This window comes from Microcaecilia unicolor, chromosome 2 (genome assembly GCF_901765095.1).
Source record: "Microcaecilia unicolor chromosome 2, aMicUni1.1, whole genome shotgun sequence".
Lineage (NCBI taxonomy): Eukaryota > Metazoa > Chordata > Amphibia > Gymnophiona > Siphonopidae > Microcaecilia > Microcaecilia unicolor.
The window spans coordinates 420,378,986-420,403,102 of NC_044032.1; the positions used below are offsets into that span (position 1 = coordinate 420,378,986).

Genomic DNA, 24,117 nt, shown 5'->3' on the forward strand with positions numbered 1-24,117 from the left:
TAGGCGCGCTAAAAACACTAACACCTTAGTAAACAGGGCCCTAAGAGTGAGAGCTGGAGTCAGGCAACATTACAGCAGGTAAGACCTTAGAAATGTAATTTCAATTATTAATTTTCTATCCCATCCTTCTGATCATTTATTAGACTTGATATACCACTTAATTTTTAGTGCAAGTCAAAGTGGTTTATATAATTAAAAACTAAAAAAGAAAGGAAATCCACTGGTTACTAGGGTAATTAAAAGCCATTTCAAGGTCTATTTGTATTTTGAGATTCACACATGATGGGGGGTGGGGTGGGAGGGCCTTTAATTTTGCCCCCAGGGACATCAGTTCCTGGAAGGAATTTAACGGCACCTCTGGAGTGGTTGGCAACTTTCAAAGGCTAACACAGTAAAAGAGTTAATGCAAACTGCATTAACCTTTTCACATATTAAATGAGCCACTTACCATGCTACATAGCTGATTATTTCGCTGTGCATTTTTCCATCAACAGGATAGGCTAATGTAATTAAACTTGCATTAATTGTCCAATAACATATTATGCAGCTTAATAAGCAGAGACCTTAGTAATTTAATCCTAAACAAAACACAGCACAACAATACATATCCCCAAACATTTAGTGCTGGTTTCCTTTCCACCCCCCCCCCCCCCCCCCCCACCAAATATACAAACACTAAGGGCCAGATGCACTAAACTTAATGAGCCAGCAACGTGGTTTTTAAACTGGTTCTAGCCAGTTTAGCATGCAAGTAGTAAACCGGGACATCCACAAAAGGGTTCTCCGAGCCATTTTCCTGTCATGGTAGCAGCTAACGAAAACGGAATGCAAATGAGCTAATTTTTATTATAATGTGAATGTGATGCGCTACCCTTTCCGACCCCATGCACAAAAGCAGTCCCTACCTTTACCGTGGAAATTTTAACGTGAGGTGTGGACCTGCCAGTTCTTCATTATTGCAAGTAGGGGAAGGGGAGAAACAAGGCAGGGAAGATGGAGCCCCCCCCCCCCCCCCCCCACAAATACTATAACAGCTTACACGCAGCTTCTTTGAGTGTATGAAAGCCGTGCCACATATGTTTCTTTTTCAAATTACATTTACTGGCAAGAAATTGGGGGGGGGGGGGGGGGGTACTGAAATGTAAAGCAAGGAAGTTAAGGGTCCATCAAAGGAACAGCATCTGTGGGACACGGGCTTGGTTCCACCCCCAGCTGTTCCTGCTGCTTCCTTCTATTGGCCGACTGACATCCTAGAACGCCCATCTCCCTGAACATAGTAACATAGTAAATGACGGCAGATAAAGACCTGTACGGTCCCATCCAGTCTGCCCAACAAGATAAACTCATTTTACATGGTATGTGATACTTTATATGTATACCTGAGTTTAGTTTGTCCTTGCCTTTCTCAGGGCACAGACCGTAGAAGTCTGCCCAGTACTGTTCTTGTAGATGGACTCTCACTGGCTGGCTGCTGTCCCAACTCCTCCTCCCTGCAGGGCTTCCCTGATGACATCACTTTAGAGCTGTGAACTGATTGGATCCAAACTTCCTGGTGCCCCCCTCCAGAGGGGCTAAACCAATTGGACAGCATCTGCCTGGGATGTCCCGCCCACTCCTTACTGGAGGGGGACACCAGGAAGTTCGGATCCAATCAGTTCACAGCTCTAAAGTGATGTCATCAGGGAAGTCCTACAGGGAGGAGGAGTTGGGACAGCAGCCAGCCAATGACAGTCCATCTTCAGAGAGATGGGCATTCTAGGATGTCAGCCAGCCAATAGAAGGAAGCAGCAGGAACAGCTGGGGGTGGAACCAAACCCTGATGCTGCTGATTCCTCACAGAAGAGCGGAGAGCAGCACAACGAGGTTTTTCTCACTTTTTCCCAGCAGCCGGAGGCAGGGAGCTGCAATACAGGTATGCCCATCCAAAAAAAAGCGCTTTTGTATCTGCCAAAAAAAAAAAAAAGAAATCTACTGCTATCATAAGACACAGCTTGTCTGCATGTATGAGAGCCATCTGCAGCATGCGCAGTGCAGCCATGCATAGTGATTGACTGTTCTGCGCATGCTCAGCTCACCGACTTGCTCATTTGCATGCGATTTTCTTAATGAATCCCTCTATTTCTAAATTGGTAAATTTTTACCAATTTGGAAACGCAGACGGATCCTTAACGGGACCTTTGTGCATCTGGCTCTAACTTTTTAAACAGCCAGGAAACCATATCATTATAAAGCCATGGCATCAACATGCAGAAAATAGCCCATGCCAGGCATATCTAATACTTTTACTACCCATCATACAAACACCTAAGAGGTTTCCAATAAAAACCAGAGAACACACAAAAAAACTGCACTATTTGTTCATTTCTTAAAAATGCTGAGTTTGAAGTCCCACTCAAATCCATAATATACAATGGTGCATGTGCCCCTCTAATTCCATGACCTGGGAAACTCTTTCCAAGCAATTGGAAAGAGCGATCTCACATGACAGATATTCTAATTGCTCATTTCAAGATAACATTACTCCATGCTGTGTCTCAATTACTGAAGCAGACAAAGCAGAGCAACCATCTTGCTTACCTTATCTTCTGGCATAGGTTAGTTTTAGGATTTACGCAAAACTTGCATTCCCCACATTGTGGGACGTAAAGTGGAATGACTTTGTCACCTTAAGAAAGAAGAAGTAAAGTTACTTTTGAACCTGTATAATGAAAAAAATCACAAAACACGAATCTTCTGTGGTCAAATAGTACTTTGAACTGGAAAAATGACTTGGAGGTGTATTTTCAAAGCACTATGGAACTTTGTAAGTCTAAGTGCATTGAAAATAAGCCCCTTATTGGGACATCCCTTCACTGGTGGCGATTGGAGATTTTACTTGAGTGATGAGAAAAGGCACAGAACCAACGCCCACCTCTTGAACATCAAGGGAGCACTGGCTTTACTACCAGCCTTCTGACATGTGCAAATCAGCTCAGCTGGCTTTCTATCCAGAATTTGAGTGTCCTGATTCAGGGCTGATACAGAAAGCTATTGTAAGCAGAAGAGTGGGTAACTGCAAGGTGCACATGTACATTCCTGGGCATAAAACGCACGAGCTTCAGCGCAGAAGTTAACTAGCGCAGTACACATGGGTGCAGAGGAGAATGGTTATGAAGCCATTAGGTATTCCTCTGCAATGCACAGAAGTAAACGGGATTTCAGCACATGCACAATGCCAGGTCTAAGGCACTATTAGAAAGGTTGGTTCAGAGGATTTACTGTCAGTTTTTCCTATTTTTTCTGTAACTGTAACAAGTACCTGCAAAAGTTATGAGAAATCTGTACAGAGCCATTACTTCCTGAAGAATCTGCACATGAACTGGAATGTTGTTCTGCACAAAATATTCACCATGTAAAAAAACTTAATGCGCAAGAAATTTTTGTGAGGCTAATGTGTATGTGCAGAACATTCCTGTTCATGCACAAATGTTCTGGCACTTTTGTTTTCTTTGGATCTGCACACAGTGAAGCCACCCTTACCGCAGAACTTTTTTTATGCTTGTGCCTAGCAGTGCTTTCCCTGATTAGTGTTCAAGTTCTGGACGCTTCAAATTTGCATCTCCTTATCTTACTGCATCGCTGTGGAGTATCTTTTCATTAATCCAGCGGTAGAAGCCATGTGCTCAGCTATCAGCACACAGCTCTTCTGCATGGCTTTCTCTATGAACCCCATAGCCACAAGAATCACTTCTCTGGGGGTTAGTCTGTCATCGACTATTAACCAGAAAGTGGAAGGGGATGTTTGGAAAACAAATGCTAGGGGTTATTTTCCAGGCTTGCTTCAGCCAGTGCCAGGAAAAATAAAAACCCCACAAGAGGAACTATTCAGAGGAGGAGTAAAGCCTCATGCTTCAGTTTTATTTCATTAGAACATCATGGCTTGGCCAATCGGATTCAAGCCATTGCAAGTGAAGTAGAGATGCAAGCAGGTTGATTGGGTCCTTAGGTGACCTTTCATCATCCTCACCAATAGGATACAAGTGTCACTTCCTGTCTCAGCTTTCCACTGCAGGAATGTTGGGCTTCTATCTTTCAAGGCTTGTACATACACCCCACCATGTAGGAGTCCAGTGCCAGCCTAGGGATTGGAGTCCCCCCCAACTTCTCATAGGGATGGAGCAACTAGGATGGATTTCTACAAAAAAGGAGTAATATGATGCAGATTTCCTAGTTCAAGATATGTGATGAAAAATATATACGCCAGTCATCATGGGAGGGAAGGATAGAGAAATTATTGGTTACCACGTTGGGGGGGGGGGGGGAGGTGGATTTTTTTGCACTGGCTCGAATATAAACTAAGATCCGTTGTTTTGGTGGGGGGAGGGTGGTCAGACAAAAATATGGGGTTATATTCAAGGATATATAGTATGTGATGAAAAATACATAGATGGGATAAATATGCAGTGTACAAACAAAAAATAACTGAATGAAAAAAAAAAAACCTTCCCAGTCAGATCCCTAAAGAAAATGATGCTTTTTTAGAAAACCAAATGGTAGATATAGTCTTGGAAAATTTCAAGAAAATACTCCCATTTCCAGACAAAAAAACAAAACAAAACTGCCCTTAAGGTAGCCATGGACACCCCCAGAATACAGGACATCACCTTGGTACAAGCCAGACCATGCAGGCTGACCTTCCTCCAACTCCCCTCCATCCTGATAATCTGATCAGATGACAAGCCAACATCCTGGGGAGAGGATGAATGTGCACTCCCACTTTCTGTGCATGCTTCTGTTTCTGTTTTATTATTACAAAGGGAAAGTGTGTACCAAGGGAGAGAGAGCAGCTGAGGCAGCAGAGAGCACATGCTCACCTGTGTCTCCACCCATTCTACTACTTGCCCTCAAGAACATGAGAGGAACCTGTAAGGGGGTGGGGGGAATGGTGGAGAAGAAACTAAGGGAAAGGAGAGGAGAAAATACAAGGGCTGTGGAAAATGAAGATGACACTGGCAGAGGGAGGAGGAGGAAGAAGAAATGGAAAAAAGGAAAATAGGCATGAACTTTAGGGGTATAGGAAGCAGAGCAGAAGCTAGGTGCAGAAGAAGGAAAGCTGCATTATACCAGATACACTTTTTTTTTTCCAGACTCCTAGATCTGCCCATGCATGTCATATTCAATCAAAATTCTTTTTCTCCCTATATGGCCAGATTGAAATAAAGACTGGATAACTGTATGCCTTGTTTTGGTTAAACAAGGCACAGGACAGTTTCTCAAAAAAGAGGACACCTGGCCTCTCTGTTAACAGGCATGTGCTGCTAAATGACAACAAAAGGCTGTTAACAGTTCAGTATTTTAACGTCAAAATAAACTACGTAGTAGGGATGTGTATGTAGTTTATTAGTGTGCCTTAAAAACATTAACACATGCTAAGTTGATTTAATGCACACTAATCAACTTAGCAAGCCTTAATTTGTTGGGTAGTTTAAATCAATGTAGCACACAATAAAAATTTACTATTACAATGAACGTTGAAACTAGTTGAACACATGCTTGAAAACTAAGAAAAATTTGTGAAGAAATGAAAAGTAGTAGTTTTTTTTTTTTAAATAAGCACTGCGTGTATAAATGGGACATATTACCACATTTGTGAATTATCAACCAGATCTGATTAGCAGGGTTTGCATGTTCCCATTACCTTGTTTGACTCCTGTCACTCCTTCTCCAACACTTTCAACAATCCCAGCTCCTTCATGGCCAAGGATCACTGGGAAGCAGCCTTCTGGATCTGCACCGCTTAGGGTGTAGGCGTCAGTATGGCATACAGCAGTGGCAACAATCTGTGGGGATATCCAGACATGAAATTCCTCATCTGTAATGTATTACTGGCATATGTAAAATAGCTTTCCAAGTTACAGGCAAATCAGCAGCAGTCCTCACCAACTTGCATAGCTTCTGTGCAAATTGGTCTATTAATATCAGCAACTCTCATGTTCGATAAATGATTCAACAGCAAAATTTTGCACTCAAACTATTTTCAGCACTCATGGCACTGACCATTTTAGCAAAGGATCCACATACCACCTGTCAACCTCACTGCATAAATCCAGATACAGTAACCTGCCTCATACCACACATGCCTACACCTCCGGCTTTGGGGCAACTGCTTAAGCAAAAATACAGCAGTAAAGTGTTTTAATGAAACAGGTGGGCTTTCAGTTTTGCAGGCTCCTTTGACAAGTAGCACAGTACACTGAAGGAACAATTTCTTTCAACAGACCACCACTACCACACTGGTAAAAGTTTAGAAATTTTCCCCCAGGATTCTTTCAGAAAGGATAATATACATGGCAGAAGACCAGTGTTTCATTTCTGGCTGTGGGCACTACTAAAATTATTGGTGCCAGACAGAGGACTGAGCTAAGAAGCAAAGGTAACTGAGAAGGCAATAGCCAAACATCACAAATTATCTCAAGTGAGTTGCATCCTCTCTCCTTCTGTAGTAAGCTTCTTGCAATGCAGGGCTTTCTGTTAATGAGAAAACGGACTGTGCCTGATGGTTCTCTGGTAACATGTTGGTGAAGAAGTAACTAGGAAACAACTTGAAATTGTGTTCTAGTGAATGGTTACACTGCTTTCAGTGTTAAAATAATGGGTTATGAATTTGATATACTGCCTCTCTGTGGTACAACCAAAGCGGTTTATATTTGTCATATGCAGGTAATTTCTCTGCCCCTACTGGGCTTACAATCTAGAGCAGGTTACTAAAGAAAAAAAAAAAAGCATAAACGTTATGAACTTTTTTCTGCCCTAATATCTTGACATGTACAATTCACATTTTCTATGACAAAGTGAATACTATTACCAGTTTATTCATGAAAATTGAATTATACACGTAAAATATTTTCAAAACAAGGAATAAATCTAGTTGTAATAAGGGTCATTTAATATTAGTTTCCCATCTGTAAAAGGAATTCAATTTAAGTCATTTTATAAACATACATTTAAATTTTATTCTGTAAAACTATGGAATAATTTGCCATGCTCAGTTTGTTTGAATGCTGATTACCTATGTTTTCAGAAGGCTTTAAGCTTTCATTTATTTTCTGAATTTAAAAAAAAAGGACTATTTTATTTAGGGCTACATTTCGATTAAGTTATTTATTTATATTTTTACCACTGCAGCTCCTTGTGGCTCTGTGCAAGTCATTTAACCTTCCTTACCCAAAGTCAGAAGGAGCTGTAAGTTAAAAAAAAACAACAAAAAACCCAAACCCACAACATACCTTTAATCACATGGTTAATCGCGATTACAAATTTTAATCAAAATGAAGCCCTAAAGGCCCTGTTTTCTAAGCCACGCTAGAGGCGCATTAGCATTTTTTAGCGCACTCTAACTGTTTAGGTGCCTATAATATTCCTGTGGGCGTCTACACGGTTAGTGTGCACTAATTTTTAGTACACACTAAAAATGCTAGCACACATTAGTAAACAGGGCCCTAAATAAATTAAAGAATAAAAAAATAATGAAAAGATAAGAAATACAGAAAACAAATTGACAAATTACAAATTAAAGAATCTAAAACAGCATGCAGAATAGCTATAAACAGCCTTACAGTTTTCAAGGCTTACTTCAGAAATGCAGCCTTAATTTTATTTGTAATTCCTGGTGTTGTATCATATATCATAACTGCAGTACAGGGATGGAGAACATCCCACATGAATCAAAGTGACTGCAGTAAGTTCTACGGAGATGGGCAGATCAGTGAAAACAAGGAGAAAGAACAAAAAATTTAAACCACCTCAGATTCTGATCTGAATATTTTTTTTTTCAGTTGCACATAAGAACATCTTTCTGATGAAAGTTTAGAAGGTTCTTGTTGCTGTGTATTGTGCTACTGTCCTCTTAAGATAGGGACAAAAGCAAAAGATGATTTTTACAATCTCCTGTCAAAGTATGCACTTGATTGATTACACTAATACGCTATTAGTGGGTGATAATCAAGAAGATCCCACCAATACTGGTGTAAAAGTGTTATTGGATTATTTGGACTTTACTTAGTATATCTTTTTTTCCATTCTTCTCATGAAAAGGGTCATTGTTTAGATCCGCTGGCATACACTACTTCTCCCTCATTCTTTTCCAGTTTGGCTGATATCTCTTGGTCTCCAGTAATTTGATTTGACCATTTTTTTTGTTAAGATTCACCTTGGGGGTGATGGCAGCATCCTGAACGTCCGGACACCTGGCGTCCTCTCTCCTCTCCCAGCCCTGTTCTATTCGCAGTTTTCACTGAACCATTGCATTTAAATATTAACCGTACCTCATATAATACTTGTTGGAGGTTTGCGAAGCACTTTGCTGTTGTTTAATTGCCTGAGTGAATTCGGCCGACAGTGATATGCATGTTCAGACGCCGCAACCTGGCAAGCAGACAAGTAAAGCAGCTACGCTTAACATAGCGTCAGACAGCATGCCATCCCACGTGGATACTAATCAACCTCCAGTGGTGGCATTTCAGGAGAAAGCAATTAAAGAGATCACTTATGGCAGATATTTTAATCGATAAATTGTCTAAGTTACACGCAGCCATAGATGACATCAAGGGCAGTTTGGAAGCTCATGCGGCATGAATACAAACCGCTGAGGAGCAGATTTCCAGACAAGAAGATACGGCAGAATGCCTCAGCATGAGGGCGATAGTGCTGGAACAGTATTTATTTATTTATTATATTTGTATACCGCACTTTCCCACTAAAAGCAGGCTCAATGCGGCTTACATAGTAATAGGTAACACAGAATTTTGTTATGTAAAGTAGGAAATTAAGTATAACATAATAGAAGTAGAGTGGACTGTGTTTGTTGAATTGGTTACTGGTCTCCAGTCAAATATATGTACAATTATTATAAAAATTTTTATTATATACATTTTTTAGATGAATTTAAAATATTTAATGGTTGTTCGTTTTTTTTATATATTTTGTTTATATATGGTTTTAATTATGCTTGTACATATATGTTATTTTTTAGACTCCTGAGGAAGGCTTTTATAGCCGAAACACAGACCGTGTAGGGTCCAAATAAAGTTTTGTTTGGAGCACCTTATCCTGGTGTTTGGACTGATCTCTTGGACTTGGTTCTTTTCCACCCTGTTTTTGTGGAGAATGTGAACCCCATTTGTTTTTGCGGCTCCAGTCAAATAGAACAGTGATGAGCCAAGTCACTTTGAAGTGAAGTGGAGATGAAGCTGATAGCAATTCTTCGTGAACACGCATATATCTTTCCACCACAACAGACCGCTGGACATCCCATAGAAAATTTTACATTAGGGTGTCTGTCCACTGGATTGATAGAGTCTTTAGAGAGGAAGTCGCTTGTTTGTCCTTAAGACTGACGGGATCCCACACATTTGACATTCTTGCATCAGTTCTTGAAGATATTCAAATAAGAGTTTGCCATCAGACAAAAAGTTGTAAGAACAACAACAATTCCAGCTTTGTGAAAGCCTTCTCTGTAATTTGATAGCATGACAACAATAACAAAAGATGGAGATGAAAATGCAAGTGATGAATTAGACAGCATTACTTCTAATGCAGTTGATAACAACAACGATGATGATATAAGGAAGTCAAGTGTTTCAGGCAGAGACCCAGTCGAAAGGCATCAGTAATACTGCAGCCTGGCCTGATATGAAGGAACTTTTATCAGACTGAATAATCCACTATCTGCTAGTGAAGTAGTTGAACACCTTTTTAGTTGTGCTGAATTACTGACGACTCACAAGCACACTCACATGAATGACAATCATTTTCAAAATTTAGTTTTACTAAAAACAAAGTGGATTGAATTGTAGAGCAATAAAGTTGGGATAAAAATAGTTGCATTCATTGTAATTGTGGTACTTTTACTTTTTACTCAAGTATTATATCAAGTGGTAACTTTTTTTTTACTTTCACTTAAGTAAATGTTTGAATGTGTTTTTCACTGTACTTTTTTACTTTTACTTAAGTACTTTGACCAACAATGGAGGCGGGGAAAGCGGTCCTGAGGGGAAAAATTTTGGAACACACCATCCACCTGAGCCAGGAAAAAGACAGGGAACTATTATCATTGACCAAACAACTGCACTCTCTTAGGGGATCTTTTATACACAAGGTGGAGGATAATACTAGACAAGCCTATATATTACTGTTCAGAAGCAAATCAATGAGCAGCTAAGGACTTACAACTGTACAAATACAATTTACACAGATGGGGAAATAAGACAGGGAAATTGTTGGCTGCACTCGTGAAAAGTAGAAAGGCCAAACAGGTGATCATTCACAACAGGGACTCCACGAGAGGGAGTGTATGCAACTGCTGTTGTAGATATACAAACGTTTGTGAACTTTTATAGATCTTTATATGATAAAGGCCACTGTGATGTGACTAGCACAGGAAATTTCTCTCTCGATCTCAGGCTCCCCTCCCTAATGCCTGAACAAACATTAATGCTCCGATTATAGGGATGGAGATTTAACAGGCCATAAAGCATCTTAAGTTGGAAAAGGTCTCCAGGCCCAATGGCTTACGATCAGGGTTTTATAAAATTCTGGGGGACAGGCTAGTGGGCCATTTTCAGAAGTCATGCTGGGTTCTAGGCACTTCCGGAATTACATAGGGCATATTGATGCATGCCACTATAGTGGTTCTACCCAAACAAGGGAGTGATACTGCCCCATTTCCCTGCTAAATCAAGACATCAAACTTTTTGCTTCTATCCTGGCTGCTAGTCTGGGGTAGGTCCTGCCACTATTAATCTACCCTGATCAAACAGGTGTTGTGACAGGCAGATATGCATCTACTAACATTCTTCGGACGCTCACAGTTTTCCAAACCAAGGGAGAGCAACTAGGGGATGTGATTAGCACAGACCCCTGACGAACCCCACTAACTACCCTTCTCCATTGTGAATACTGCCCATTTAACCCCGCTCTCTGTTTCCTATCCTTCAACTAGTTTTTAATCCACAATAGGACATTTCCTTCTATCCCATGACCCTCCAATTTCCTCTGTAGCCTTTCATGAGGTACCTTGTCAAACGCCTTTTGAAAATCCAGATACACGATATCAACCGGCTCCCCTTTGTCCACATGTTTGTTTACTCCTTCAAAGAATTTAAGTAAATTGGTCAGGCAAGATTTCCCCCCACAAAAGCTGTGCTGACTTGGTCTCAGTAATCCATGTCCTCGGATGTGCTCTGTAATTTTGTTTTTGATAATAGCCTCTACCATTTTCTCCGGCACCGACGTCAGACTCACCGGTCTATAATTTCCCAGATCTCCCCTGGAGCCTTTTTAAATATGAGAGTGACTCCTCTTTTGATAAAATTACACTGGCTTCCTGTGGAGGCCTGAATCCTCTTTAAGATCTGTTATAGTATTTAAGATTCTTTATAGACTAGCACCTTCATATATGTGCAATTTCATACAGTTACCAGCACACCCCTGGACCCAGTTTCAATCAGTGCATGGGCTAAAAGGCTTGGACTTTTCTGGATTTCAAATTGAACCCTTTTGTTCATTAAAACTAGGGTCCATTGTGCTAGACTTGTGTTTGAAATGTGTGAGCCAGTAAGGGCACCTGAAATGATATACTTGAGAGGAGTGTGACCTGAGCAAAGAGAGATTTGGGCCTCTCCACAGAAATGCTGGAATGTCTGAACTGCCCAAACAGCAGCTAGACATTCTCTTTCACATTCAGTATACCTGCTCTCTACATCAGTCAGTTTACGTGATTCATATGCCACAGGGCAAAGTTTTCCCTGTTGATTACGCTGGAGAAGGACCGCAGCTAAAGCAGTCTCAGGTGTGGCTAACTTGATGGTAAAGCTTTTAGCAGGGTCTGGATATATTAGTGCTGGAGCCTGTGCTGCAGCAGTTTTCAATCTAGACAGTGCTCTCTCATGCTCTTCAGTCCATTCCCAGTGACTTTTCTTTTTCAGGAGCCTATACAGGGGGCTTGCAATATCAGAGTACTGATAAATATAGGAGCGGAGGAAGTTGAATCCCCCTAACGGGACTCGCAAGGAATGGACATCGTGGGGAGCTGGTGCTTCCAGCACTACTACTTTGAAGAAACTTCAACTCTGAATTTCAAAGAGAAAAAATTTGATCATGCTTCACCATTGTTGAAATAACTTCACTGATTACCTGTTAGGGCAAGAATAGATTGTAAGGGCCTCTTTTACAAAGCCAAGCTATCAATTCTCGGTGCGGCAAATGAGAGGAAGCCCATTCAATTCCTATGGGCTTCCTCATTTGCCACGCGGGAATCGCTAGTGCAGCTTTGTAAAAGACAACTAAATTAGCTTGCCTTGTTTACAAAGCTTTAAATGGGACAGTCTCTGGTTTCCTTACACTATGCAAAGGGAATTATCAGCTTAAGGAACTGCCAAGTTCTAAATTTCCCCACATTTAAAAGAGTATGTTACAAAAAAAATAGTTTAACAGTCATCTGCCTATCAGGCTACTAAAATATGGAATTCTTTACCGACTTCAATCAAATTACTGTCTATTTATATGCCCTTGTGTAAGAACTTAAAAACTTACTTGTTTCAGATATATTTGTCATAACGTTTTGCTGTTATTTTTCATTCTAATAATTTTATGTAAACCGCTTTGAGCCAATTTTGGGATTTAGCCGTCTAGAAGTCCTCTGATTAGATTATATACATTGACTCAAACAAAGGATGACTTCTAACCAAGGAAATATCCCAAGGGCAAGCAGAGTGGAGAATTCAGGTCAGCAGACAGCTGCTGTTTCCTGCTAGAATCACGGATGGAAGTTATTGGGTCCATATTTAACCAGAAATAAGTGTTTAGGCATACACCAGTGTACATAGACCATCAGTATTACTACTATATCAGTTCATTATGTGTTTCTGTTAGCAAGTGGCACTGAGCACACTGCCACAACACAAAGAAAACCCTGTGAATGTATGGCATGCCACAACCTACCTTAATGCGGACTTCATGAGCTTGTGGTGGTGCAACCTCTACCTCCTCAATAGAGAGCGGCTTCCCAGCTTCCCAGGCAACAGCTGCCTTGCACTTAATAACCTATTGGGGGTGGAGGGGAGGAAGAAATAGAAGGAGAGATGGATGTACTAATTCAGCCAGCAATGTTACTTAAAATACAAGACATTAGCTGAACATGTTTTGGAGAAATTGCTTAACCTTTTGGTCTTCTTTCAAAATATGCTTCATTCTATTACATATTTCTTTCACTGATGTTTTGCTGCTTACCCAACTGCTGCACTCCCTCCACCCCTGACAACACCTATTGTAAACCAGAGATGCTATGATTTGCTCCCACCGAGCCGGGCAAAAAAAAAAAAAAATTAACTCCATCTCAGACCACACCTACTGTGAAGGAGCATACACATAAAGAGCAGATCATGCTCTGTGGATAGCTCCTTGGAGTGAGATTCTGGGGGCAAGATCTTTGGTGGTTTGCTTATCTTTTTCTGTTTTCTTCTTCTTGCTTTCCTCACTTTGAGATTATGCTCACTAGTCCTATTCTGGTGCTATAGGGCAGGCAATTATCTCAAGCACTCCTGACATTGCTGGGCTGGTAGATAACCCTAGTACTGCAGCTTGTGACTTGTTCTAACACTACTGCTTCTTGTCAGGGGACTCCCATTTCCGTGCTCACTCAAGCTGGGGCACCGTGTAGCTTCCATATGGCTTTCCTTAATTCTAGATTTCTGATGGTTTATATACAAATTAATTTTAGATCATCATATTGACTTTGGGTCTCGCTGAAACATGGCTTAAACCTGGTGGGGTTGTATACTTAATAAACTGCCTCCTGCTTGGTTACTTTTCTCTACTTCCTGACCACTTGTTCAGGTTGGGGGGGGGGGGGGCTCGTCACTATCTTCAATGGCTACTTCAATGGGAGAAATAGGGAGAGATGCCAAACTGAGGGACAAAAGGATGGAGGGAGGGCAGTGGAAGGAGATACGTTGGGCTCAGAGGGAGAGAGAAAGACAATGGACCTGGGGTGGAGGGAAAGATGGAGAGGATGAAGGAAGAAAAAGAGAACTGTTGGGGGGGAGGTGGAGTTGGGAGAAAGGGAAGAGAGAAATAATGGACCTGTGAGAGGGCAGTGGAGGGAGAAGAGAGCCAGCCAGCCAGCCAAAGAAATCCACTGCTTGACACCTCCTTCCTCCTCGTGCTGACTCAGAGCAAGGAAATCAGTGACATGCCTCCAGCACACTCCAAGTTTGTGCATGAACTGAGCATGCTCAGGGAGTAGCGGCTGGAGGCACCCCGCTGACTTCCTCAATCCTGAGACAGTACAAGGAGAAGGGGGCCGCTTTGGCAGTGGATTTCTTCAACTGGTGGGGCTTCAGCATCCTCACCAGCAAAGGTATGATACCTAATGGAGGGGGAATGTGTGCCCCCCCCCCCCCCCAAGGGACTGCTGGCTATGTCTCGTGATTAAAATTTTTAATCAAACTGCAGCCCTACTTGATATGAACACTTTGGAAGAAAGGCAGGAGAGAGGAGATACGATAGAGACATTTAAATACCTATGTAGCATATATAAATAAGCTCCTGTACAACCCTGAGTACCTGTAAGGCAGTTATAAATAGGTGTGCATACTGTATAATTGTAACTGCTTTAATTTTGCCTGTGATTATAATTGCTATAATGTGCCTGTGACTGTATTGTACGTGTATTTTATTGCAAACCGATTCAGATCCTGTGGGAAATTAGCAGTATAGAAGAAACCGATTAGAATAGATTAGAAATGCACAGGAGTCAGGTCTCTTCAATTGAAAGGAAGCTCTGGAACGAGGGGGCATAGGATGAACGTGAAAGGCAATAGACGTAATCCAAGGAAATACTTCACAGAAAGGGTGGTGAAGATGAAAATAGTATCTGAATCCAAGTACACAGGATTTCTAAGTGATAGAAAGAGTAGATGGCATAGATGGGCAGACTGAATAGGCCATATAGTCTTTATCTGCCTACATTTTTCTCCGTTTCTATACACAGTTTCAGCATTGTATATGTTGCTACAGTTACTTTTTTACTGGGGTGAACAACAAGGATGTTATATGCTATCAAAATATTTTATTTTTATTTGTTACATTTGTATCCCACATATTTGTAGGCTCAATGTGGCTTACACAGTACCAGAGGGCGTTTGCTGGCTCCGGTGAGAATACAAAGTGATGTTGTGGTAGGATAAAGTTCATGTGGCACAGTCACATTTAGGGAAACATACAGCGGAAGAGCTGAGTTATGTCCATTATGTACTTTAGTTTTGTTGTGTCGCAGAGATCAGGCATTTAGGTTGGATCGGCAGGGTATGCCTTTTTGAATAGGTTAGTTTTTAGTGATTTCCGGAAGTTTAGGTGGTCATGCGTCATTTTATGTATCATACAGTATCTGAATTAATATTGTGTTATAGAACATAAATTAGAGAACTAAACATACAAATTGAGACAGGGTCAGGTAAAGTAAGAAATACAGCACACTACTGCTAAGTTACTTGCCAGCCACTACTTTCATAAAGTACAATATCAACAGTTCACATCCAATCTGTATCCTTTATTCAGCATCATAACTGATTACTATGTACCACTGTGACCTTGGATTTTCACAGCTCTATCTTGCAGTAAAGTTACCTTGTACACCAAACAGAATACGTGTTAGCTCACCAACAATAAAGTTACTCTGAACAGACACAAAAAGAGAGACATAAACACCTTAGTATAAAGAACAAAGGCCACCTCAACAAGCATCTTTAACTGTTGCCCATATAAAAGTAGTGTCCCTACTCAATCACTTTTATGATTTACTTATAACAGGATGGAGGGGGGGGGGGGGGGAATAGTCTCTTGTGAGTTATAAGAACATTCATGTTACAGGATAAAGGCTGCCAGTAATCCCGTTCCGAGCCATCAAGTCACCCAGTTCCAGGGCTGCCGAGGGGGAGGGAGCAAGAGGCGCAAGATGCGCTGGCAAGGCTTCCGGAGGTTCTGTTCCTTTGGTCTGTCTCTCTCCTGCTCCCGTGTGATTTAACGCGATAACCCGGGTCCCGGCATACAGGAGCAGGAGAGTGACAGACTGAGGAAGACGCAGATGCAGGAAGGTAAGGGGGATGGAAGGCAGAGGTAGCAGTGGCACGAGTTGGGAGGGGGTGGGGTGGGGCGGAGGCTGCAGCCTGGCTCTGTCTCTCGGCGGCCCTGCCCATTTCCAAGAGGGAGATTTCAGCCAATCCTGAATTGCAAACATCCCCATCCTGGTGGATTATGGGACCCACAACACTGAGTTCAATGAGCAGAATCAGTGTCTACAAATGTTACAATGCTTTGGGATGAAAGTTCAAAACAAGAACAGATGCGAACCCTCCTCCCCTTCTCCTGGAACTGCAACTCTTCAATCCATTCTGCCTCAGTCAGGGGCAGATGCTCAGTGCTACTGTGAGCATAAGCTGCTACTGCTTGGTAAGTATACATTATTGAGTGCAGAACGTAAAGATGGCTTGAGTATGCTAAGCCATGGCCACCCACTCTATTAAAATGCACGGTTAACAAGCTTTCCATGCAAGGCAAAGTATTTTGCTCAATACTCAGACCTTTTGACGTACATGCAACAACAGTTTTTCCGCCAAGTGCGGGGCAGTGCAGGTTTTGAGGAGAGGATTTGTCAATTATTCACATATTAACTACCAGTTTTATCTTCTTTTACAAGCAGAAGGAAGGTTCTATAAGTTTTAAAGGCAAATATGAAGTAACAAGCGTGCATGCGTGTTCAAACAAAACCAAAAATAAAAGCGCACATCCTGAAGCCTGCGCCTGTTCTGCAGCACCTAATATGATACTTCTAAAAATTCCATATGCAAGAAATTTTTGATGAGGCTCATAATTTAGATGCAAAAGAACAAGCCCCGATGTGCACATGTCCGAAATGTTACCCAACAGCTGCGCTTACTGTAAAACCTTTGTGTGCATGTGCCAGGCATGTTCTTCCCTCCCATTAGCTGCAACTTTTCTTCACATATAATGAACATTCTAGAATGAAGGAGTGGCCTAGTAGTTAGAGCACCCGTTCTTGGCATCTGGTTCAAAATTCAAATCCCACTGCTGCTACTTCTTGTGATCATGGGAAAGTCACTTAACCTGCCATTGCCTCAGGTACAAAACTTGCGAGTTCTCTGGAGACACGAAAATACCCAGTGTACCTGAATGTAACTCACCTTAAGCTACTACTGAAAAAGGTGTGAGCAAGAAGCTAAATAAATATAATTTGCTTTGTGCCTTCCAGTATTATGCTCGTGGTAAAAGCCATGCACATTTGGAAGAAGTAGCACTGTCTACCGCAAGCCTTTGAGCATCAGTCCCCGAATACTAAACCTTTCCATTTTCTAGCAAGTTTGGGGTGCATTCAACCGAGGGCCAGATCAGCCTGAAACCGATCCAACTATACAGTAATCTAATCCTTTTCTAAACTTTTTAGTTTCTGACCCCACAACATCATGAGGCAAATTCCAAATGCAAAGAAGCAAGGGATAGGGATATTTTCACTACCTAGAGCGGAAAAATAAGTAGTAGCAAGAGAGGAGAAAGTGTTTCACACGGATCCAAGTCAAGTGCGCAAACGCCAACGACACTAAAACAAGCAGCAGCCCGGGGGCTTGCTGCGAACCCATACGGTGACCACTAGTACCATACTCTCCCTGCAAAGTGCACCGCAAACAGATGGAAACTCTCCCAAGCACGTTATATGACCGCGTGACGTAGCTAGTTTTTTTTTTTTGTTGTGGGAAGGGAGCAGAACAAGACAAGAATGACAGAGAGGTTGGCTCGGGAATGAATCCGACGCGTTGTTCGCTTGCATGGTGCCAGCACAGCGCACGAACCCTGGGGTGCCTTGAGCTTTCCGCACGCGGGCAGCATAACAGGGGGAGGATGAGTCTGCGCCCAAGCTTGCGTTCCATATACACAAGCGAGAAACACGTTGCGTTTAAACACCTCCTTCAACCCCATTCTTACTTTCCCCGCTGTCTCCATCTTGCCTGTGCTCGTCAGCCACACACACAACTACTGACTGAGTTGCACTCGCTGTGAGTGAGGGGCGGGGCGGGGCAGGCGCAGGTCAAAGACGGACACTAAAAAGACACCACCCAGAGGGGAGGGAAGAAAGAACTCGCCGGGCTGGGCGGGCAAGAGAGTAGTACCGGGGGGTTTTCCTCCCAATTGGGCTGTTTTTTTTGTTTTTTTTTTTGGAGGGGGGGTGGGGTTAAGTTGGTTTCGGGAAATTTCGAGTAGCGGCTGTTTTTTGGATTACTTTTTTGCCTATGTGCGGTGTTGTGTGACTTGTGTCGGGGTGGTATTATTTGCTATTCAACGAAGCAATTCCGGCTGGGGCTCCAATACCTTTTCTCGTTGTATTCCATTTCCACGCCTTCGTCCTAGGGGCTCCAATAGCTTCTCTCGTTGTAGCAGGCGAGTTATCTTAACGCAGGAGGGCCGCCGGCGAAGGCGGAAACGATCACTGTCTGAATGAGCAACTAGCAGCCGTGGGGAGGGGAGGGGACGGTGTAAACAGATGTGGCTTTTACACCGTCCCAGCAGCCATGTTATGTGTAGCTCTGCAGGACCGCTCACGAACAAGTACTGTTACCGTGTGCCTTCAGGTGAATTTGTGTCCGGCCGTTCTGGAATCCGAAGCGGTAATAACTTCTGGGCTTTTTATCTGATCAGGTCATTCGCCCTTGCGCTAAAAAAAAAAAAAAAATCTGTTCAGAACCAACCAGTTTAGGTGGTCATATCCGCCGTTTCCTATTACTACTATTTAGCATTTATATAGCGCTACAAAGCGTACGCAGCGCTGGACAAACATAGAAGAAAGACAGTCCGTGCTCATTTCCTCACCAAGTCAAGTTTTCCTTGCCGTACACCTGCGCTCCTGTAATACAGAGATCTAGTGGTATACCTAGAGAGTGGATTCCCATCCTCCCGCCCGCACTAGTGGCATTCCTAAAGAGTGGATGTCCTCCCTCCCGCACTGTCAAATCTAAGCCCAAGGATGTCGAAAAGTAAACTTGTCTTATTCTGCTTGCATTTGGACTGCTTTTTGTTTTGTTGATTTAAGTTACAGTAATACAGTATTACTGAAGGTTTGAGTCTGCGGAAATGATGAACGTTTGGAGAATGAAATAAGAGCTGCCTGTAATGATCTATCTATCCTTTCAACTGAGTTTTTGTCTATTTCTCCTCCTGTTTTGGTTTGTCAGTGCTAATCCAATAAAATGACTACAGCCTGCAGACAAGAATCCATCTTTGATATCAAAATAAAGCAGAGGGTGGGGAGGGGTGTTTCCTTAAAAATACTCTTGTATCATCTAAGGTGGAATACCTATTATATTTGTGTAAAAATCTCTTTCAGTCAAACAGTAGTTGAGTAGTATTATACATGGCAACCACTGTAGTAAGAGGATAGTGAAAATTTGAGAAAAGATGCAGGAAGGATTATGTGTGGCGTATACTTACTCTAAACAGTGATTCAAGAGCACAAACATGTATTTACATGACTAATGTTTTAGCTGTGTTAAATAAAAAGTTTACTATTCTTGCTAGGTACCTTTTTAAAGTACTGGAAATAGTCATGCCGTGAATATTGAGGCTGATATTCAGAGTGATTTTAAGTGGGCAAGAGCCTCTCCTGCCCACTTAAATAGCTTCCTTCCTCTTTTTACCTGGGGTTTTCATTGGCACTTAACCGGACAGTGCCACTGAATATCCCCTGAGACCGCTCAAACAAAAAGTGAGCAAGTCGGGCAGCACTGGGGAGGAGGCCCAGGTTATGCCACACTTGCATAGCTAAGCAGCCTTATTGGAGTCAGCACCTGCATAGCTAAACAGCCTTAATATTGGGTCTGCAGCTGCATAACTTTGTTCTTTAAAAAAAACAAAAAGCCTAGAGTCCCCACCGCACCCCCAATGGTGAAAATAAGCCACCGGGCTTACCTACATCATTGGTGGTGTAAATTCCTTCCTATACTACATCTGTAATATGGTACTAGACCTGTAATATGGCTCTGCTAGCACTCAGCTTTCCTAGTTTGCTGTCTTCAGCATATTTTTCATTTATTCGTGCAGCTACATGTAAGTTACAGTGCTTTCTTAGGAAATGGAGAGTACATGTTACATGTCAAGGTGACATTTGGAAGGAACTGAGGTTATGCAGTCCATATATGGCAGATATATAATTGGATATAACCTTGGTGATGATGAGAGACTGAGGACCTAGTTGACCCCAAGATGTTCCAACGGAAATATGTGTTCAGAGAGGAAGGATACCAGGTGTCTTATAATATTTATTACTAGTAAAAAAAGATCCGTTTCTTAACACAATGAAACGGGCGCTAGCAATGTAATGAGTTCCTGCCATTAATGTTTCCACGATTGTATTCTGAATATAATTGTTGTTTACATGTGTAAGATTTCTTTATATACAATATTTTTTGTGTAAACTTTGTTACAATGTGGTCAAAGTTTTCCTTGTTCAGGCCCTTCAATCAGTTTAACAATCACATCAGAAGAGCTCCTTACTCGTGAGAATGCAACATACAGTTGCCCATGTGAGAGACTGAGAGTGACAGTGTGTTTTACAGACAGTGTAAGAGAGAGATACACAGAGTGATTGATTGAGTGTGTGTGTGAGTGACAAAGTGATTAAATGTTTGTCTTCCCTTCCGTTCTGTGCACTTGCTTCCACTGATGTTTGTACCTCCCTGTATATGATTGATTGTTAGAGATTCAATCCACTTCACTTTCCTCCTCCAAGTTCCGTTCTGTCTGATTGGTTCTTCGTTCCTGTGACGTCACGTTTGTTTGCTTGGCAACTATGCAGCATTCCGTTTCCTCGACGTGAGGGCGGGGACAGTGAGAGCCAATGAAACGCTGAACTACAGACTTACGAACCCTACACTGCCACAGTTCCACAGAGTCAGCTTCAGAATGTTGGAGGTGCTTTTTATTATATAGAATTTGCTTACATGGGTATTTGCACGCTGTACTGATAAGCAGTTAGCCAATTGCCACAAAGTGTGCATGTGCACACAAGAGGAGCGGATGATACAATGTAGGAAATTGTCATATATGTATACATATAAAAAATAACAGAATATTACAGGAAGATCCATATATGCCCGTAACCTAGTAAATGATGGCAGATAAAGACCTGAATGGTCCATCCAGTCTGCCCAACAAAATAAACTCATTTTACATGGTATGTGATACTTTATATGTATACCCGAGTTAGTTAGTTTAGGAGAAATCACATGATTTGGGAGAAATGAAACAACAGTATATATGTGATGGCTAAGAGAGTTTTTGCTGAGCAGTGTTGTTATTCAGTCTGTGCATCTGGCTACTGGGTGACAACCTGCTCTAGAGCGAACAGTTATTTTGTATTGGCTTAGTGAGATACGAATAAAGATTTTTACTGGTTGCGCCTATATCTAAGTCTGATTGTCTTTCTTATTTCAGCCCCTAGGGCTGAAGTGTTTTCCCCTCCCCAGGGACAAGGGACAGGATTGCACAATGGTCCAACAGGGGTCATTGGGTGCAGAAGTGCAGCCCCCTTGCAGCACATATGTCAAATTGTCATTCCTGTAATTCAGACTTTGTCACGAAATGCCTAGTCAACTGCCTGTGGTTATCCCACAGCCACTTGAGAGGGTCTATCCCCAGCTCAGGTCAGCCTGCACCTGCTGCTCTCCGCCCATCGACTGGGTCACAACCACCTCTGGGTGAGTCTCCCGCTCTCAAATTGTCCCCAGTGATTTCTAGTTTACTGGAGCTACACTCCCAGTGATCTCACAGTTCCCAGAAAACACAGACTCAACACACAAACCACTAGGATTCTTTCAGTCCAGTCAGGCAGAGCAAACAGTTATGTTTGGTTACTGGAGCCACACTCCTAGTGGTCCCATAGTTCCCAGAAAACACTCATAGACCCAACACACAAACCACCAGGATTATCAGTCCAGACAAGCAGAGCAAGCAAACAATTATGTTCATTCTCTTAAAAATATTGAACAGTGGAACAGAAAAAAAATGTGCAATCAGCAAACAATAACAGGTAACTGAAATATGGATCAATTATAACACTAACTGAACATGTGTATACTGTCTAAACAGTTCCTGGGGAGGTCATGACATATAGCTGTTCACCAGTTATCAAATATAACAGTTTGTTTTTTTAAACAGGGTTTCATCAAAGAGTTCTCTCTCTTCTCCTGGGCTGAAACCGAAACAACAACCAGCATCTGCTGGGTAATTTCAAATTCCAGGCCAGTCAGAGCCCAGTACAGCCAAGTTTTAAATAAAAACTGGCTACATTTACTACATGCGCTTCCTATTATCTGTGTGCCAACTAAAAGATAAGTCAGCCTCTGTAACAGCTTTAAGCATAAACATGTACTATCTGCTGGCCATGGAGGCCGTATCTTGCTAAAGATGTAAAAAGACTGGAAGCGGTGCAAAGAAAAGCTACATAAATGGTATGGGATTTGCGTTGCAAACCTTACGAGGAGAGACTTGTTGACCTGAACATGTATACCTTGGAGGAAAAGAGAAATGGGTGACATGATACAGACGCTCAAATATTTGAAAGGTGTTAATCCACAAACAAACCTTTTTCAGAGATGGGATGGTGATAGAACTAGAGGACATGAATTGAGGTTGAAGGGGGACAGACTCAGGAGTAATGTTAGGAAGTATTTTTTCACAGAGAGAGTGGTGGATATGTGACATGCCCTCCTGTGGGAGGTGGTGGAGATGAAAGCGGTAATGGAATTCAAACATGTGGCAAAAACATGAAGGAATCCTGTTTAGAAGGAATGGATCCACGTAATTTTAGTGGAGATTAGGTGGCGACGCCGGTAATTGGGAAGCAAAACTGGTGCTGGGCAGACTTCTATAGTTACGCCCTGATCGTGACTGAATAGATATGGATGGGCTGGAGTGTAAATTGTAAGGGGTTTCCACGTTAGCTTCAGAACTGTAGTACAAGAACAGTTCTGTTATTATGACCCTGTAGCTTTTATTTTCAAGTCACTACAGTGGTCCCTCATCCATTCTCCTATACAATTAATGCTTTCTATATTCACCTATACAATTATTGCTTTCTATATTCACCTACAAATGCTTGCGCTAGAGCGCCACGGCCACATTACCTTTCTTATCCCTCTTACATCCCTGTTCATGAACTCTGTTCATCAGGCAAATCAGTCTTATCTGTCTTTTTCTTCATTGTTAACCCCCAATGTTGCACTTGCCACTTTACTGTATCATATGCATGGAACAGATCTCCTGAGGTGCTGCGTGGTTTTGCCTCTTTGACGTTTTTGAATCCAGCATAAAACTCCACCTTTTCGAGACTGCCTTTAAATCATATACTCTGGTTCTCCTGGTCATAACTTTGTTGGTTTTAACCTTTTTCTTTAAAACTAGAATCCTAAAACCTCTTGTTTGTCCTGCATGTGTCTTGACTGGACTGTAAGCAGCAGGGGGTAGGAACCTTTCTGATGTGTTGCTGTAAAGTGCTGTGTCTAGTACAGCACTGTAGCAATGCATAGTAGTGACGGTCATAGCTTTTAATAACAAAGGCCAATACTGAAGCAATTTCATTGGCTACTAGTGGAACTATGCATTTTTAAATAAGGCAATCAGCAAACAATAACAGGTAACTGAAATATGGATCAATTATAACTAACTGAACATGTGTATACTGTCTAAACAGTTCCTGGGGAGATCATGACATATAGCTGTTCACCAGTTATCAAATATAACAGTTTTTTTTTTTAACAGGGTGTCTATGTGGGAATTCTGTGGTATTTGTCTCAGGTATTGATTCTGTACCATCCTCGCTGGTGCCTGAGATCTGTGTGGTTGTCTATTGGTACACTGGCACAGATATGATATGCTGAAACCAGGGCCTGCAGCCATTTTGGTGGTAGGTCCTGTGCTGTGAAACAAATTGCCTGGACCTTTAAGGTCGAATGGTGGAATGCAACAGAACAAAACACATTTATTTATGCAGGCATTCTTGACAGGATGATGATACAC

At 41.9% G+C, this 24,117-nt stretch overlaps 1 protein-coding gene across 2 annotated transcripts in view; it reads right to left on the minus strand.

Annotated features, from left to right (window-relative positions):
* LOC115462522 (alcohol dehydrogenase class-3) overlaps positions 1–18,130 on the minus strand; it is a 41,062-nt gene extending 22,932 nt beyond the window's left edge. Inside the window, exons 1-4 of one of the 2 annotated variants that reach the window (XM_030192511.1) lie at positions 18,034–18,130; positions 12,979–13,080; positions 5,678–5,819; positions 2,578–2,665 (exon numbers count right to left, since the gene is read on the minus strand). In XM_030192511.1, the coding sequence (XP_030048371.1) occupies positions 2,578–2,665; positions 5,678–5,819; positions 12,979–13,080; positions 18,034–18,051 (350 nt within the window). In that variant the 5' untranslated portion in view covers positions 18,052–18,130. Of the gene's footprint in view, positions 1–2,577; positions 2,666–5,677; positions 5,820–12,978; positions 13,081–18,012 lie in introns of both variants that reach the window. The other variant, XM_030192510.1, reaches the window with a different exon arrangement.
* Positions 18,131–24,117: the final 5,987 nt, after the last annotated feature.